Source organism: Neoarius graeffei, chromosome 3 (assembly GCF_027579695.1).
Source record: "Neoarius graeffei isolate fNeoGra1 chromosome 3, fNeoGra1.pri, whole genome shotgun sequence".
Lineage (NCBI taxonomy): Eukaryota > Metazoa > Chordata > Actinopteri > Siluriformes > Ariidae > Neoarius > Neoarius graeffei.
The window spans coordinates 41383308-41403077 of record NC_083571.1 but is presented as its reverse complement, the minus strand read 5'-3'; the positions used below and the strand labels follow the sequence as shown (position 1 = coordinate 41403077).

The following is a 19770-nucleotide window of genomic DNA, read 5'->3' as shown; positions in this document are numbered from 1 at the left end:
AGCTGGAGTCAATCCCAGCTTACTTCAGGCAAGAAGTGGGGTGCACCCTTGGCAGGTCACCAACCTACAGTGGTGCTCAGAGGTGGAAAAACCCGGGTGCAGAAAGTAAAAACCCTGCCACATTTTTGCTCCAGCCAATTCAATGAACCAGCTGATCCTAATTACCACATCCCCTAAGCCAGGTTGATGAGCTAATTGGTGAAATCACCTGTGTTGAGAGCACAGGCAGAAGGAAAACCTAAGCAGGACTTTTACTTTGTCAATCCAGTTTTTCCACCTCTGGTGGTGCTTGAAAGTTTGTGAACCCTTTAGAATTTTCTATATTTCTGCATAAATATGACCTAAAACATCATCAGATTTTCACACAAGTCCTAAAAGTAGATAAAGAGGACCCAGTTAAACAAATGAGACAAAAATATTATACTTGGTCATTTATTTATTGAGGAAAATGATCCAATATTACATATCTGTGAGTGGCAAAAGTATGTGAACCTTTGCTTTCAGTATCTGGTGTGACCTCCTTGTGCAGCAATAACTGCAACTAAACGTTTACGGTAACTGTTGATCAGTCCTGCACACCGGCTTGGAGGAATTTTAGCCCATTCCTCCGTACAGAACAGCTTCAACTCTGGGATGTTGGTGGGTTTCCTCACATGAACTGCTTGCTTCAGGTCCTTCCACAACATTTTGATTGGATTAAAGGCCCGGTCCCACTGCACTTACGGATGCAAAGAGGATGTAAAACGTAAAAAAATCTTTGCCATCCGTTGGAAAACGCTATGCATCCATTGTGTACTCATTGCATACGTGCTTCATACGCTCTATCCATCGAGCATCCGTCCACTGTGATTTCATCCACGCAAAAAGTTTTGAGCTGTACAAAACTTTTAGAACGGATGAACTTTCCGCCGTGTACGATGTAAATCCGCGACATATACGAGCAACAAACGTTCTATGTCCGTTATCATCCGTTAAACGTCTGCTGTATCCTCTCTGCATCCTCTGGGCATCCTCGCAACTCACATCCGCTGCAGCTGAAAATGGAAAGAGGGAGGAAAGATAAGGTACATGAAACATCTATTCATCGTTAGTAGCACGGAAATAGAAAGGATGTAAGCGTATGCATCTCGTATATAAAGTATTCAAAACGGACAAAGCGTTTATATCTGGGATGTATCTCGTATATTTAGGAGGTCTGGAGTATGTCTAGAGTATGTAGAAGGACACCTAGCGGACAGTCGATATTTTGTATAAAAAGGGGGAGAAAATCATCTAGTAGTAGAGATGTATCGATGTAGCCGCCAGCACGTCTTTCCGCTTTATGCTGATGGCGTGTGTGCTGCATCCCTTTATATCCGCGGAGCAGACGCAATTCATACCCCCGGCATGTGCATTGAACGGTCTGCATCCGATATACATCCGCGCAACATCCCCTTTGTTTCCGTTAGGCGTACGTGATGCATCCCCTTCATCCGCTATGCATCCGCTCTTTCTGCTATGCGTCCGCTTCTCAGTTATCACCGGTAACCCCTTCGGAGCTGTCATCCACTTCCACCTGCTTTCATCCGCTAGGCTTCCTATGAACATGCGTTTAACATCCCCGCTATATACTACCCACGTCCGTTCTTTTCCGTTCTGTTTTCGCAAATTTTCGCCAATTTTGTCCATTTCTGCAGCGGATGAAAATGGATAGCGCCACCCCCGAAATTTTGCTCGTCCGCTGTTTCCTTTTTGCATATGTTTTGTGTCCATCGGCCAGTGGGACCGGGCCTTAAGGTCAGGACTTTGACTTGGCCATTCCAAAACATTAACTTTATTTTTCTTTAACCATTCTTTGGTCAAACGACTTGTATGCTTAGGGTTGTTGTCTTGCTGCCTGACCCACCTTCTCTTGAGATTCAGTTCATGGACAGATGTCCTGACATTTTCCTTTAGAATTCGCTGTCAAGCCGTCCTGGCCCAGATGCAGCAAAACAGGCCCAAGCCATGATACTACCACCAGCATTTTTTACAGATGGGCTAAGGTTCTTATGCTGGAATGCAGTGTTTTCTTTTCTCCAAACATAATGCTTCTCATTTAAACCAAAAAGTTCTATTTTGTTCTCATCCGTCCCCAAAACATTTTTCCAATAGCCTTCTGGCTTGTCCACGTGATCTTTAGCAAACTGGAGACAAGCGGCAATGTTCTTTTTGGAGAGCAGTGGCTTTCTCCTTGTAACCCTGCCATGCACACCATTTGTTGTTCAGTGTTCTCCTGATGGTGGACTCATGAACATTAACATTAGCCAATGTGAGAGAGGCCTTCAGTTGCTTAGAAGTTACCCTGAGGTCCTTTGTGACCTCGCCGACTATTACACGCCTTGCTCTTGGAGTGATCTTTGTTGGTCAACCACTCCTGGGGAGGTTAACAGTGGTCTTGAATTTCCTCCATTTGTACACAATCTGTCTGACTGTGGATTGGTGGAGTCCAAACCCTTTAGAGATGGTTTTGTAACCTTTTCCAGCCTGATGAGCATCAACAACACTTTTTCTGAGGTCTTCAGAAATCTCCTTTGTTCATGCCATGATAGACTTCCACAAACATGTATTGTGAAGATCAGACTTTGATAGATCCCTGTTCTTTAAATAAAACAGGGTGCCCACTCACACCTGATTGTCATCCCATTGATTGAAAACACCTGACTCTAATTTCACCTTCAAATTAACTGCTAATCCTAGAGGTTCACATACTTTTGCCACTCACAGATATGTAATATTGGATCATTTTCCTTAATAAATAAATGACCAAGTATAATATTTTTGTCTCATTTGTTTAACTGGGTTCTCTTTATCTACTTTGTGGACTTGTGTGAAAATCTGATGATGTTTTAGGTTGTATTTATGCAGAAATATAGAAAATTCTAAAGGATTCACAAACTTTCAAGCACCACTGTATCACAGGGCTAACACAGAGACAAACAACCATTCACACTCACATTCAGACCTATGGGCAATTTTAGAGTTGCCAGTTGACCAAATCCACATGTCTTTGGACTGACTGGAGGAAACTGGAGTTACTGGAGCAAATCCACACAGGCGCAGGGAGAACATGCAAACTCAACACAGAAATGCCACAGTCAGCTCCAAGGTTCAACCCAGAACCTTTTTATTGTGAGGCGACAGTGATAACCACGGCATCACTGTTCCTGTCCTTTTTTTAACCTATAGCTGGTTTAATAATGTTATTATATCCAACAACTCTCTTACAAATAAAAACAAATAAACACAAAATTCAGGCATTTTGTGTTTCTTTGTTTTTATATGTCAGAGAGGTGTTGGATATTGGAGACTGATCCTGATTTAATATAAATTTAAGCAAAGTGTGTGTTGTTTGTTTGTGTTTTTTAATGTCCAATTCTGATCAAAAAATTTTTCTGCCCTGGTAGGACCAGGAATTAATATTCAAATTTTAAAGCATTCTCATTGAATAATGTCAAGAAATCATATACAATGCTGTGACCAGCCATTCTACGAATTATGGTTATCGGTCATGTCTGACGTGTATAAAATAAGTAGTAATGATAAATAAAATTACCACATCACTCATTGTAGTTGGAGCAGGTCAGCCAGATTGAGATATAGTGAGATTTTATTACTACAGAGTGAGGCTCTTTTGATATAGACATACTATTTTTGTGTTATTCCTCTTTTACAATTAAATCTGTCAGATCCTTCACCAAAAATAGCATTAATGAAGCAACACTAGCAAGGTTCATTTAGCACTCTGAAGGTTTTTTTTTTTTTTGAGATAGCCTAATGTTTGGTGAAGTTGTTTTTTTTTAAATACAGTGACAGTCAAGTCAATACATTTGTTAGGACAGGCCAGCAATATTATCAGCTACACAAATGGGTGGTGGCACGGTGGTGCAGTGGTTAGCACTGTTCCCTCACAGCAAGAAGGTTCTGGGTTCAAATCTCACGGCCAACTGGGGTCTTTCTGTGTAGAATTTGCATGTTCTCCCATGTCTGTGTGGGTTTCCTCCAGGTGCTCCAGTTTCCTCTTCTGTCCAAAGACATGTGGTTCTGTTAATTGGCTACACTAAATTGGCCATAGGTGTGAATGTGTGTGAATATTTGAGAGGAGAAAACCTCTATAATAATCCAGCAGAAGGCAATGGGAAACCACTACCGTAATTCTTCCCTAGAAACTTTGATGACTGAAGTCACTGTAGTGATCTCATCTCATTCATCTCATTATCTCTAGCCGCTTTATCCTTCTACAGGGTCGCAGGCAAGCTGGAGCCTATCCCAGCTGACTACGGGCGAAAGGCGGGGTACACCCTGGACAAGTCGCCAGGTCATCACAGGGCTGACACATAGACACAGACAACCATTCACACTCACATTCACACCTACGGTCAATTTAGAGTCACCAGTTAACCTAACCTGCATGTCTTTGGACTGTGGGGGAAACCGGAGCACCCGGAGGAAACCCACGCGGACACGGGGAGAACATGCAAACTCCACACAGAAAGGCCCTCGCCGGCCCCGGGGCTCGAACCCAGGACCTTCTTGCTGTGAGGCGACAGCGCTAACCACTACACCACTGTGCCGCCCCACTGTAGTGATATGCCACATAAATAGATACTTTGATCTTTGTAGGTATGTTATAGCTGTGTAGATAAAGAGGACACAGTTAAACAATCTAACAATGTGAGAGGTGACGCAGACCACAACTACTGTGATTGATCTGTTTGCTCAGTAGCATCGCATTTCCAGCTTCTCTGCTCTGTGAAAATTCGAAATCTATGATATAGTGCTAATATAAATATATGAAGTCTGTGGCTTTATAGTGACTGTAGATCATTATAACGGCCAGTTTAAGCCTGTGGATTTAAACATTGGCGTTATTTTTGTGGCTCATTCCTGAGCGTGCAGTGGGACTTTGGTTTGGAGCCACTCATACCGCTGAATACAGACAAGTAAAAAAAAACTTCAGAAATGCTTTCATTGGGTATTCACTTGGTTTATCATTAATCACATGAGGTTTCTTTTTCCCCAGTAGATTTGTTTCAAAGCAACATTTTGTGAGCATCATTTTCTGTTTATTATTCCTTCAGTGAGATACAGAGCTCACATTTTGCTCTTCTTCTTTTGTGTAAAATCAAAAATTCTGGTGTGTGTCATGTGATGGTGTCTCCTAGAGGAGATGCATACCTTACGTGTGAGTATAAATGCTTCACCCTGCGTGAGCATCAGCTACGGCATAAATTCAATGGAGAAGTATTGGCCTTTAGATAGCATTTTCCACCACCATTATAAAAACAGTAATTGAGGAAATGTCTAAGAATGGTGTTCATCATCCCAGTACAGTTTCTAAGACTTGTAGAGTCTGTACCATGGCAAGTTAAACCTGTTCTGCTGCCCAAAACCTAAGATATCTGAGATATAGAAAATAGTACAGGAATGGTTTTGCAAATTTTCTCTGGTTCTGTGTTTAATCTGTTTCTCATAACATTATTCCAAAAGTAATTTAAAGCAAAATAGATTTATAGTTATGATCACCATTATGTAATCTAATACTATGATCTAACCAGATATTGTTTTACCAGATATGGATGGCTCCCCAGTTTTCATTCTTGGCACAGTCCTCTATAAGACACTGGGACTTATGCTACCTGCCCCAAGGTAAGCTCTTCCTCAGTTGTTTAAATAAGACTGACAGTTTATGAATTGCGTGATACAAATGACATTCCACATTCATTGTGTTTGACTAGTGTTAAATTGGTGTTGACTGTAAATTAATCATTAATATTCCACAGAAACTTTTGCAGTGATGCTCTCCAGTATGCCACATGGCGCTTTATTGTAATGCCTGATTATCAAATTACACAGAGGCGGCAGCAGGAAGTTTTGGATGGGGGGGGGCGACATGTTGTGCACCAAAGGCGTGCCAAATCTAGAGGGGTCCAGGGGCATAATTTCCCGCATTTTGAGAGGCAAATTTTGGTGGTGTAAAGCAATTTTAATGTCTCTATTAGAGTACATTTCATCCATGATGAAACTTCACACAGTGCTAGTCAAATAGTTCAATGATTAGGTCAAATAGCCTTGGAAAATTTTAATAAACACGTAATAATACCTAAAAACCGATCATATCTCTCAGCAATCCTGTTTTGACTGAGGAATAAGCCTGTGAAAGTAATATTCCCAATCTTTCAAGGACCACTGTTAGCTCCCAGGAAATCCAACTGACTAGTAATGACTGGTCGTGACACCAGATCGGGTGCGAATGAATTTTTTTTCTGTTTGTTGCATATGTTTCAAAACAAAACTGTGATATTGGTGTATTGAAGCATGTATGAATGACCTATGGGGCTGTATCGGTAAATTGGAAAAACTACATTCCCTTAGTTTTCTCATGGATCCGCTACCCCCACCCACACACACAAACAAAATGCGAGAAAATTTGTCTTCAATGTCCTTGTTGAATTAAAGAGCTAATAGATTTATATACCTGCTCAGCTATGTGGTATAAAGCAAGAGCACGAATAACTGTCGTTCCTTTAGTCTTCAGTGCGAGTAAATAGTCATTCATTTCTTGGTTTGCGAAATTTGACTTGGGATGTTAAAAAAAATTTATCCTGAAAACTTACCTCATTATCATCAAGCAACTTGGGTGCCTTTGTCGAGCCCAAAAAGTTTGCAATGGATATCTGTCTGAAACTCCTCTTCATACTGATTTTCAGTGAGTGGTCAGGGCAGCAAGTGAATTCATGTAGCTCTAGAGCAGCATCAAGTTTTTGGGTGCCCAAAACTGCTTGTATGCCTCGTGAACGCTATCTAGCCATCCGGACAGGACATGAGTTAACAGTCAGATACAAAAGTAGTGACACTGTCATAGCTTTGCTGTCACAGGGTCCCTGCTTTGGTGTGAGTACCCAAGGAGACCAGACATGTCTAGACAGTTGCCACAGCAATGGGTTAATTAGTCCACAGAATATTCATGAATCAGCTTGTCTACTAAAAGTGATGGGTTTTGCAGTTCTGCGTAAGCCAAATTAGGAAAATCCCGGAAAGCGGAGGCAATCGGTGACGTCAGGGTAAGGCTAATTTGCATCGGTTTTTGTGCGAATGGGTGCTACCAACCTACAGTACAAAGGGATGCCACAGGGGCGCTGGGATGAAGGGACGCAGCGAGATTTAATAAGGAAAAACAAAGGCGCGCAGCGGGCTGTTTATTCACACTATTCTCTCCTTTTCTTCCTTGTAAATAGTCAAAGGACTCCCATCATAACTTGGGGGGTGCAGCCCCCCCAACCTAATTTGGGGGGGGGATCATCCCTCCTGTAAACCCCCCCCGCCCGCCGCCACTATTACATCTATAATGGTGCATTTGTAATTCATAAAAAAGGCATGTTTGAAGCTCCCTAATAGAATACTAACTTTTGATGTACCGGTATCATGTATTAAAGATAAGTCCATACATGCTATATACTCATAAATCCCTTTACATTTTAAAGGATTCCTGAAGTTTGGGAGTTTTTTCACAAAAAAAAAAAAAAATTAGTACCAAGCCACTTGTTACCTGATAAATGTGTTCTTGGACAAAAGTACATATCGGATGCACTGGTCATGTGTGGTACGGTGAAGTGCCCATATGAGTAGAGCTTCTGAACACACACACACACACATACATTTTTATATATAACAGTTATTCCACGGAATCAAGTCGTTTATGAGCTGATAGCCGACAAGGCATGTATATATTTATTCAATCCACATTCACTGGACATGAGCAATCGTGTGCTCTGATTGGCTACTCTACTACTAGGCTATCAGTTCATATACCATGAGTAGAGAAAAACAAATGGTGGAGCGTGTTGCTGAACCAACCGAGGACAAAATAAAAACTCTACTCAAAAACAAAACCCCCAAAAATACACAAAGCAACAAAATATGGAATAAAAATATTTGATGGTAAGAATGTATCTTTTTTTAATTTTTCAAGAATTACTATTATCACATTTTTCACAAATTGCTACTGTTACTTTGCCAGGGTTTTTTTTTTTTACATTCTAAACAGAAATCATTTTGTTGGATGTTTTGTATAAAGTTGGAAGTTGGATGTTTTGTGTAAAGTAACCAAGATGGTGCCGTGGATGGCTGCCTTGGTGTGTTGGTGCGCATTATTTTGTTTTCTTTTCTTTGTAAACTCAGTTCACTGCTGCGATACTCGAATCTCTCTCACCAGAGAAGAGCTCTTGAACATCAGGGGAACAACTCCAGTGGACTTTTTACCAACTTTTCTGGTGTCATCTGTGGAAATTTAGGACATTCTGGTCAAAGGTGCTCTCACCTTTGCTCACTCAGTGAGATGCTGGAGGAGAGGAAAACATGCTGGTGTGCTTGTGCGCCTCTGTCAGCAGGGACTTTGCACTCTGCTACCTGCGATATTTCTCTCCAATGTGTGGCCACTGTGCAACAAACTGGACAAACTCCAGTTGCTGGTGGGGAGAAACAGAGACTTTCATTCATCTTCCATTTTATGTTTCACAGAGGCGTGGCTATGGGGACTCATACCGGACTATGCACTGCAGCTGGCTGGCTTCCAACTTTTCAAAGTGAAAAAGTTGGAAGCTGGATCTCTCCAGTAAAACAAAGGGTGGTGGAATCTGTTTTTATGTAAACAGTGGCTGGTGCAGTGATGTGTCTGTGATCCTGCAACAATGTTCTACTGACCTGGAATCAGTTTTAATTAATTGTAAACCCTTCTACTTCCCCCTGTGAGTTTACTTCATTCATTCTGGTTGGTGTTTACATTCCACCACAGGCCAACATGCAGAATGCACAGCACATGCTGGCCAACCAGATACTGCGTGTGGAGCAGACTAAACTGGACTCCCTAGGTATTGTCCTTGGTGACTTTAACAAAGGTTACCTCAGCCACAAACTACCCAAATACAAACAGTTTATTAAATGCCTGACCAGAGAGGAGAATATTTTGGATCACTGCTACACTACAGTCAACAATGCCTATCATGCCATCCCCTGTGCTGCACTGGCCTACTCTGACCACATCATGGTCTACTTAATCCCTGCATACAGGCAGAAATTAAAGCTGAGGAATTTTGTAGTGAGGACATCAAAGATGTAGAGTAATGAGGCTGCAGAGAACCTTCAGGCATGCTTGGACTGTACAAACTGGGATGTGTTCAGGACTGCTACCAGTAGTCTGTATGAGTAAACAGAGGCTGTGACATCCTTCATCAGCTTCTGTGAGGACTGCTGCATTCCATCACAAACCAGGGTGAGTTACAATAATGGCAAACCCTGGTTCACAAATAAGCTCAGACAGCTCAGGTTGCAAAAGGAAGAAGCATTCGGAATTCATGACAGGAACAGGTTTAAAGAGTCTAGGAACAGATTTAGCAAGGTGGTGAGAGAAGCTAAATGACTGTACTCTGAGAAACTCCAATATTGGTTCTCAGCCAATGACTATGTCTATCTGGAAAAGGCTCAGACAGATCACTAACTACAAACCTTCAGCCCCCCACTCTGTTAACAACTTGGGCCTGGGAAACTAACTGAATAAGTTCTACTGGTGCTTTGAAAGACAATGGGACTGTCCTGATAATATCCCCCATGAGTCCACACTCCAGCTCCAGCCCACCACCCCCACCTCTATTGCTGCCAGGGCCTTTTTACAACCTTTCATCCTGGAGGCCCATTCACCCACCACCACAGCCTCAACTCTCTCCATTCTGGAGAGGGACGTCAACAAGCTGTTTAAGAAGCTGAACCCCTGCAAAGCAGCAGGTCCCAACTCTGTCTCACCGTTTACCCTGAAGCACCTTGCTGATCAGCTACCTCCGGTGTTCACAGACAGCAACACCTCACTGGAGACATGCCATGTGCCAGCCTTCTTAAAGGCCTCCACCATTATCCTTGTCCCCAAAAAGCCAAGGATCACAGGATTAAATGACTACAGACCCATCACCCTGACTTCTGTGGTTATGAAATCCTTTGAGCACTTTGGGCTTTACCACCTTAAAGCCATCACTGACTCTCTCCTGGACGCCATGCAGTTCATCTACAGACCCAACAGATCTACAGACGATGTTGTCAACATGGCTCTTCATCCTCCAGCACCTGGACTCCCCAGGAACCTATGCTCGGATCCTGTTTATGGATTTCAGTTCCACCTTCAGAGGGTTCCCACTGGGTTCTGAAAAATATTCTCCACATTTTTCCTTGAAAAATCAAGTCAAATAAGTATTCTTCACTTTTTTTTCTTCACTTAGTCTGTATTTTTTCCTTAGTTACTGACTTATCAAAGTGGACTTAATTCAGGTTTATACCAACCAAACAGGCACAATTCAAATATTTGTACAGATACAGCTAGGCCTCTACATTACATATAATATTTGGGCTCCACTCCAGCCTCTAATAAGAGACTTGATTTTGGGCACCCTGTGCACCATCAAGCAAAAATAAATCTCTTTAGTTTGAGCTTACCTAAGGTTATTTTCACATGGAATCATTCAAAAGAGGTATTAGGAGTCCCTTTACCCTTTACTCCAACAGAACACTTGATTTACCATTGAACAGAGTCAAGAAGAATCTTGGAACAAAAATTATGAACCGAACACAGAATGACACTGCATTTTTCATCATACATTCACCATGGTGACTCAACATGCCATGGCATCCAAAACATGGCTCCCTTCAGTCGCTTGCTGACTGACTGCACTTTCACTTTTTTTTTTTACTGACCCCTGTATAACTGATACTGTCCAATGTGCGAGGTGACAGTAGGGGCTCTGAGTGGCCTCCACCATGGCTGTTTTGGCCCTTAAATCATCTTCAATGCTTGAAGAAGACCACCCAAAAAATGTATAAGGTTCTCAGTCATCCAGGTCATAGTAAACCGTAGATGCTAAAGAAGCCAACTGGACTTGCTTGAAATAATTTTATCCCTAGATTAGGGATAAACTTAGCTCATGTTTAAAGTCATTAAAATTCTGTAACGCTGCTTTGCGACAATGTCTATTGTTAAAAGTGCTATAAAATAAACTTGAAACTTCAAATTCTTGAAGGCTCTTCACCTCTCATCCGAAAGGCTTCTTCAGTTCTGTCTGACTAGTGGGGAGTTCCAGCCTGTAGTGGACCAAAAGCAACCCTAAGGAGACTTGTTGAGGTCACATGGGTCATTGACCCTCTCAGTCATCTTGTAGGTGTTAAGGTCACTGGAGGCCAGGAGTGAATGGAGTTAGCAGCCTAGAGAGTCGTTAGGGTGATATGTGGGTCACTGGATCTCTCTGCCATCATGTGAGTCATTGAAGTTAGATGAGTCTTGGTGTGGATATTTTCTGGGAAATGTGCCAAGGACTGCAATGTAGGTGGCTGATAAGTGGTGTCTCAGACCACCTCCTCTGTTCAGTGATGGTTGTTCCAGGTTGACAAAGATGGCTTCTTTTACTCCCCTTTCAAACCACCGGTCTTCTCTGGTTAAAATGCGTACATTGCAGTCCTGAAATGAGTGTCCTTTGTTATTGAGATTAAGATAGACTGCAGAGGCCTGGCCTGAGGAACTGGCTCTCCTGTGTTGAGCCATGCACCTGTGAAGTGGTTGCTTCATTTCCCCAATGTACAGGTCTATGCATTCCTCACTGCATTGAATTGCATACACTACATTGTCCTGTTTATGTCTGGGTATTCTGTCATTAGAGTGGACCAATTTCTGCCTCAGAGTGTTACTGGGTCTGAAATGTACAGGAATGTTGTGTTTGTATAATATCCTCCTGAGTTTCTCAGATAGTCCAGAAATGTAAGGAATGACAATGTTCTTGTGTTTGTTCCTGTTTTCTTCTCTGTCCATTATGTTTCTTTTTCTGGGCTTGGCGAAAGCCCAGTTGGGATACCCGCACTTCTGAAGTGCTTCCTTGATGTGTTTTTGCTCCTTTTCTTTTCCCTCTACTGTTGTAGGAATGATCTGAGCCACCTACAATGCAGTCCTTGGCACACTCCCCAGAAAACTGAATACACATCCACACCAAGACTCAGCTGACTTCAGGCTACATCCACACGACAACGGCAATGAGATGTTATTTAAAAATATATCGCGTCCAAATGGGCAACGGATCAGTAAAATATCTGGTCCATATGGCAACGCAACGCTTGCTGAAAACGATGCAATACACATGCCACACCTCTAGGGGCGCTGTAAGACGGTCCCTTCGGAGACACCAGAACAATAGAAGAAGTAAGGACGCATGCGCATAATGCGCGAGACTTCATATTAGCCACAAAGTCAGGAAAATCTGTTTGTAAAATTACATTATAATGACCAAATACAATGAAAAGTATTTTTCCAGTCTCACCTGTGAAAGGTAATCCCATGTGATCTCGTTTGGACGGCAAACCTGTTGGTACAGTTAAACGCAGCTAATCTTTATTCTCCGCTTTGATCTCTCCAATATGGCGGAGAGGATGACGTATGATTCTACGCGGAAGGCGGCGTCTTTAATGGTCCGGAATAAATTGAATACTACACGTTGATGGATTAATTTGTTTCTCACCTGTGAAAGGTAATCCCATGTGATCTCGTTTGGACGGTAAACCTGTTGGTACAGTTAAAGGCAGCACATGAATCTTTATTCTCCGCTTTGACCTATCCAATATGGCGGCGAGGATGACGTATGATTCTACGCGGAAGGCGGCGTCTTTAATGGTCCAGAATAAATTGGATTAATTTGCTCCTCTACGCCCTTTTTGAGGAATGTATTGTCGGACTTAAATCAACATCTGAAGAGGTGAGATCGCTCCTTTTTTTCCCTATTTTTGCTGGCGGGATTGCACCATTACACTAAATATTCACAGTGAAAATATTTTGTAAGCGCGTTTCATGAACCAAGTTATAGGATTTGTTGACAACTCGCATCGCATCACAATGAGAAGATCATTGGCACTACTGGTGTTAAGAATCAGACCATTTCATAAATGAATATTTTGCTGTAGAGCTGCAGTGTTTGTACAATTGCATGTTTTTGCTTCACTATTACTGTCACTATTCTGCTTCTTGCATTACTACTGTGAACTAACACTGAACATAATAATAATAATAATAATATCCAAGCTCCCCTACTGCTACCTCTGGTGCAATGTGGATTGGGTGGCAGTCGAAGGCAGGGGCCTCGACGACCTGATCCCCGGACACAGCGGCTGGCTGTTGGGACATGGAATGTCACTTCGCTGGGGGGGAAAGAGCCTGAGCTTGTGCGGGAGGTTGAGAGGTACCGGCTAGAGATAGTCGGGCTCACCTCCACGCACAGCTTGGGCTCTGGAACCCAGCTCCTCGAGAGGGGCTGGACTCTCCACTTCTCTGGAGTCGCCCGTGGTGAGCGGCGGCGGGCTGGTGTGGGCTTGCTTATAGCTCCCCAGCTCAGCCGCCATGTGTTGGAGTTTACCCCAGTGAACGAGAGGGTCGCCTCGCTGCGCCTTCGGATTGGGGAGAGGGCTCTTGCTGTTGTTTGTGCCTATGGCCCAAATAGCAGTATAGAGTATCCGGCCTTCTTGGAGTCCCTGGGAGAGGTACTGAGGAGTGCTCAGACTGGGGACTCCATTGTGTTACTGGGGGACTTCAATGCTCACGTGGGAGATGACAGTGACACCTGGAGGGGCGTGGTTGGGAGGAACGGCCTCCCCGATCTGAACCCGAGTGGTGTTTTGTTATTGGACTTCTGTGCTAGTCACGGTTTGTCCATAACGAACACCATGTTCGAGCATAGGGGTGTCCATAAGTGCACGTGGCACCAGGACACCTTAGGTCAGAGGTCAATGATAGACTTTGTAGTCGTTTCATCTGATCTCCGGCCCTATGTCTTGGACACTCGGGTGAAGAGAGGGGCTGAGCTGTCAACTGATCACCACCTGGTGGTGAGTTGGATCCGCTGGCGGAGGAGGAAGCTGGACAGACCTGGCAGGCCCAAACGTATGGTGAGGGTCTGCTGGGAACGTCTGGCCGAGCACTCTGTCGGGGAGGTCTTTAACTCCCACCTCCGGGAGAGCTTTTCCCAGCTTCCGAGGGAGGCGGGGGACATTGAGTCTGAGTGGACCATGTTCTCTACCTCCATTGTGGACGCAGCTGTTCGGAGCTGTGGCCGCAAGGTCTCCGGTGCCTGTCGTGGCGGCAATCCCCGAACCCGGTGGTGGACACCAGAAGTAAGGGATGCCGTCAAGCTGAAGAAGGAGTCCTATCGGGCCATGTTAACCTCCAGGACTCCCGAGGCAGCTGACGGGTATCGGCAGGCCAGGCGTGCTGCAGCTCGGGCAGTTGCGGAGGCAAAAACTCGGAACTGGGAGGAGTTCGGGGAGGCCATGGAGAAGGACTATCGGTCGGCCTCGAAGAAATTCTGGCAAACCGTCCGGCGCCTCAGGAGGGGGAAGCAGTACTCTGCCAACACTGTTTACAGTGCGGGTGGGGAGCTGTTGACCTCGACTGGGGACATTGTCGGGCGGTGGAAGGAATACTTTGAGGATCTCCTCAATCCCACCATCATGTCTTCCACTGAGGAGACTGAGGCTGATGACTCAGAGGTGGACTCGTCCATTACCCAAGCCGAAGTCACTGAGGTGGTTTGCAAGCTCCTCGGTGGCAAGGCACCGGGGGTGGATGAGATCCGCCCTGAGTATCTCAAGTCTCTGGATGTTGTGGAGCTGTCTTGGTTGACACGCCTCTGCAACATCGCGTGGTGGTCAGGGACAGTGCCTCTGGAGTGGCAGACTGGGGTGGTGGTCCCTCTTTTTAAGAAAGGGGACCGGAGAGTGTGCCCCAATTATAGGGGAATCACACTTCTCAGCCTCCCAGGGAAGGTTTACTCCAGGGTACTGGAGAGGAGAATTCGACCAATAGTCGAACCTCGGATCCAGGAGGAACAATGCGGTTTTCGTCCTGGTCGCGGAACACTGGACCAGCTCTATACCCTTCATAGGGTGCTCGAGGGTTCATGGGAGTTTGCCCAACCAGTCCACATGTGCTTTGTGGATCTGGAGAAGGCATTCGACCGTGTCCCCCGTAGTATTCTGTGGGGGGTGCTTCGGGAGTATGGGGTTCGGGGCTCTTTGCTAAGGGCTGTCCGGTCCCTGTACGAACGGAGCAGGAGTCTGGTTCGCATTGCCGGCAGTAAGTCAGACCTGTTCCCAGTGCATGTTGGACTCCGGCAGGGCTGCCCTTTGTCACCGGTTCTGTTCATAATTTTTATGGACAGAATTTCTAGGCGCAGCCAGGGGCCAGAAGGAATCCTGTTTGGGAACCACAGGATTTCATCTCTGCTTTTTGCGGATGATGTTGTCCTGTTGGCTTCTTCAAACCAGGACCTTCAGCATGCACTGGGGCGGTTTGCAGTCGAGTGTGAAGCGGCTGGGATGAGAATCAGCACCTCCAAGTCCGAGGCCATGGTTCTCGACCGGAAAAGGGTGGCTTGCCCTCTCCAGGTTGGTGGAGAAGTTCTGCCTCAAGTGGAGGAGTTTAAGTATCTCGGGATCTTGTTCACAAGTGAGGGAAGGATGGAGCGTGAGATCGACAGGCGGATCGGTGCAGCCTCCGCAGTGATGCGGTCGCTTTACCGGTCCGTTGTGGTGAAGAAGGAGCTGAGCCAAAAGGCGAAGCTCTCAATTTACCGGTCGATCTACGTTCCGACTCTCACCTATGGTCATGAGCTTTGGGTAATGACCGAAAGGACAAGATCGCGGATACAAGCGGCCGAAATGAGTTTCCTTCGCAGGGTGGCTGGGCGCTCCCTTAGAGATAGGGTGAGAAGCACAGTCACTCGGGAGGAGCTCGGAGTAGAGCCGCTGCTGCTCCACATCGAGAGGAATCAGCTGAGGTGGCTCGGGCATCTTTTTCGGATGCCTCCTGGACGCCTCCCTGGGGAGGTGTTCCAGGCATGTCCCCCCGGGAGGAGGCCCCGGGGAAGACCCAGGACACGCTGGAGGGACTATGTCTCTCGGCTGGCCTGGGAACGCCTCGGTGTTCTTCCCGAGGAGCTGGCCGAGGTGTCTGGGGAAAGGGAAGTTTGGGCTTCCCTGCTTAGACTGCTGCCTCCGCGACCCGGTCCCGGATAAAGCGGAAGAAGACGAGACGAGACGAGACGAGATATCCAAGCTCGTGTTTCACTCTCACTAGTGCTCTGTAAGGCTTTTTCCTGGTGATATTCGTTACACTTCTACCCGGTGTGAAGCACTCAAAGTCATGTGGTTGTGACGTCATCATAAACAAATCCGTTCTACTCATCCAGACGACTTCACAACGGCAACGTTGCCAGATCTTTCCACTCTGGAACCCGTTCTCAAAAAGATTGCGTTTTGGGCACCCAAAACGCCGGTGCCGTGTGGACGCCAGGCCTAAACGATAAGCAATTGTATCGGAGTCACCTGAATCCGTTGCCGTGTGGACAGGGCCTCAGTGACTCACATGATGGCAGAGAGAGCCAACGACCCACAAATCACCCTAATGACTCTCTAGGCTGCTAACTCCATTCACACCCAACCTCCAATGACCCTAACACCTACAGGATGACTGAGAGGGTCAACAACCCATGTGACCTCAACAACTCTCCTTAGAGTTTAGAGACAGATTTTGGTCCACTACAGGATAAATAGATAGAACTCCCCACTAGTCAGACAGAATAGAAGAAGTCTTTTGGATAAGAGGTGAAACATCTGCAAGAATTTCAAGCAAGTCCAGTTGCCTTCTTTAGCACCTATGGTTTACCGCCCCAAAAATATGCTGCTCATTTGGCTGTTATGTGTAGTCGATTTTTATTGGTCACAAGCACGTGCTCATTGTTTACACTCTGGCTTCCCACCATCTCTTCACTGGGGTTGGATTTCAGCAAATGGAGGGATTTATGGAGGGATTTCTAGAAAAGATGACATGATAATAATGACAAATACATTAATCACTGTGACAACTGCTAGTAATTTTCTCTTTGTCACTGATGGATTATGTTGATCAATGATGAGCATGACAAGTGCCAGTGGGAACCCTGCCTCCAACACTATCATCCCGGCTCTTCTGCAGGACAAGCTCTCCCAGATGAGTGTGCCTGACTCTACCTGCAGGTGGATCACTGACTTCCTGTGTGACAGGAAGCAGCACGTGAAGCTGAAGAAACATGTCTCTGTCTCTTGAACCATCAGTGCTGGATCCCCCCAAAAACTACATCCTTTCTCCCTGTACACCAACAGCTGCACCTCCAGTCATCAGTCTGTTAAGTTCATAAAGTTTACAGATGACACCACCCTCATTGGACTCATTTCTGATGAGGATGAGTCTGCCTACAGATGGGAGATTGACCATCTGGTGTCCTGGTGCAGGCAAAACAATCCGTCCGTCCATCCATTATCTGTAGCCCCTTATCCTGTTCTACAGGGTCGCAGGCAAGCTGGAGCCTATCCCAGCTGACTATGGGTGAGAGGCGGGGTAAACCCTGGACAAGTCGCCAGGTTATTGCTGGGCTGACTCAGGCAGAACAACTTAGAGGTTAATGCTCTAAAGACAGTGGAGATGATTATAGACTTCAGGAGGATCTCTGTCACGCCTGCCCCCATCACCCTGTTTGACTCTTCAGTAACCTCTGTGGAGTATTTTTACTTCTTTGGCACTATAATCACTCAGGACCTTCAGTGGGAGATGAATACCTGCTCTCTTACCAAGAAAGCACAGCAGAGGATGTACTTCCTGTGGCAGTTGAAGAAATTTGATCTGCCAAAGACAACGATGGTGCACTTTTACATCATCATCGAGTCCATCCTCACCTCCTCTATCACCATCTAATATTGCTGCCACTGCCAGGGACAAGGGCAGACTGCAGCGTATCATTCGGTCTGCTGAGAGGACGATTGGCTGCAACCATCCATCTCTTCAGTACTTGTATGAGTCCAGGACCCTGAGGAGAGCAGAAAGGATTGTGTGGCTGACCCTATCCACCCAAGACACAAACTTTTTGAATTACTCCCCTCTGGTAGGAGGTTGCGGTCCATTAGAACCAAAACCTCATGCCATAAGGCCAGCTTTTTCCCCACTGCAGCTGGTTTCATCAATAAGGTCAGAGACTCCCACTGACTTTAACCTCACACTTTCAATCTGTGACATTAATGCACTTCATCTCTGAACTGTGATTTTACATATTTCAAGGTCATGTCATACATTTTCAATCAGTGAACTTTATTGTACATTCCAGCACACACTGCACAGCTTGGCTATTTATTTAATCCATTGCACATATTCTGTTCCTTGCATGCATGTCATGACTCTTCTCCATCTTCATTATATGACCTATTTTTGCACATTCCTGGGCATACTGTATAGCTTGGACTACAAAACAACTCATGCACATACCGCTTAAATATGTCCACTTTTCAAATTTGTATATTTTAGATTCTGCTTCTTTTTTTATTTTATGTATGTAACTACTTATGTCTTTGCTAAATTCTTCTATCTTAACTGTTCAAGCACCAATCACCAAAGCAAATTCCTTGTATATGAGAATGTACTTGGCAATAAACTTGATTCTGACGGATTCTGATTGATCGAATTTACAAAAAATAAAAATGACTCTGTTTCTCAAAATCCAGTGAATGTGGATATAATAAAACAGTTATTCCACTCAATCTCATCATGCATGGCTTTTAGCCAACTCTGTGCTACGCGCCTCATCAGCTGTCAGCTCATGTATGACTCAATTTTGTGGAATAACTGTTAAAGATATACACTAGTGCAGCTCAAACAATTAGGATATCATGAAAAAGTTCAATATTTTCCATCAATTATTTAAGAAACTGAAAAATTTCATATATTCTACTCATTACATGTAAACTAAAATGTTTCAAGCATTTTTCTATTTCAATTTTGATAATTATGGCCTACAGCAGAATTTTTTTTAAACATCTCAAAATATGAGAAGATTTCATTTCGAGTTTGAGTAAAACAGAATAAATACCAGGTATCTCTCAGTCTAGTTCAGTATACAAAACCACAATCATAGGAAAGACTGCTGACTTGACAGTTGTCCAGAAGACGATCATGAATACCCTCCACAAGGAAGGTAAGCCACAGAAGGTCATTGCTGAAAAGGCTGGCTGGAAAAGGTGTAAAAGCAACAGGGATGACCGCCGACTTGAGAGGATTTTCAGGAAAAGTCAATTCAAGAACTTAGAAGAGCTTCACAAGGAGTGGACTGAGGCTGCCATCCGTGCATCAAGAGCCACCACACACAGACGTCTTCAGGAAAGGGGCTACAACTGTTGCATTCCTAATATCAAGCCACTTCTGAACCAGAGACAACATCAGAAGCATCTTACCTGGGCTAAGGACAGAAAGAGCTGGACTGTTGCACAGTGGTCCAAAGTCCTCTTTTCAGATGAAAGTACATTTTCCATTTCATTTGGAAACCAAGGTCTTAGACTCTGGAGGAAGAGTGGAGAGGCACAGAATCCAAGGTGTTTGAAGTCTAGTGTGAAGTTTCTGCAGTCTGTGATGATTTGGGGTGCCATGTCATCTGTTGGTCTTGGTCTAATGTGTTTTATCAAGTCCAAAGTCAACACAGCTGTTTACCAGGGGATTTTAGGCCTCTTCATGCTTCCTTCTGCTGACAAGCTTTATGGAGATACAGATTTCCTATGTCAGCAGAACTTAGCAACTGCCCACAGTGCCAAAACTGCCACCAAATGTTTTGCTGACCATGAAATTACTGTGCTTGATTGACTAGCCATCTTGTCTGACCTGAA

General features: G+C 44.7%; 1 protein-coding gene across 1 annotated transcript in view; it reads left to right on the top strand.

Annotated features, from left to right (window-relative positions):
- adgrb3 (adhesion G protein-coupled receptor B3) overlaps positions 1 to 19770 on the top strand; it is a 722174-nt gene that overhangs the window by 519809 nt on the left and 182595 nt on the right. The window contains exon 14 of the mRNA XM_060916854.1: positions 5592 to 5667. Within this exon, the coding sequence (XP_060772837.1) occupies positions 5592 to 5667 (76 nt within the window). The remainder of the gene's footprint in view (positions 1 to 5591; positions 5668 to 19770) is intronic.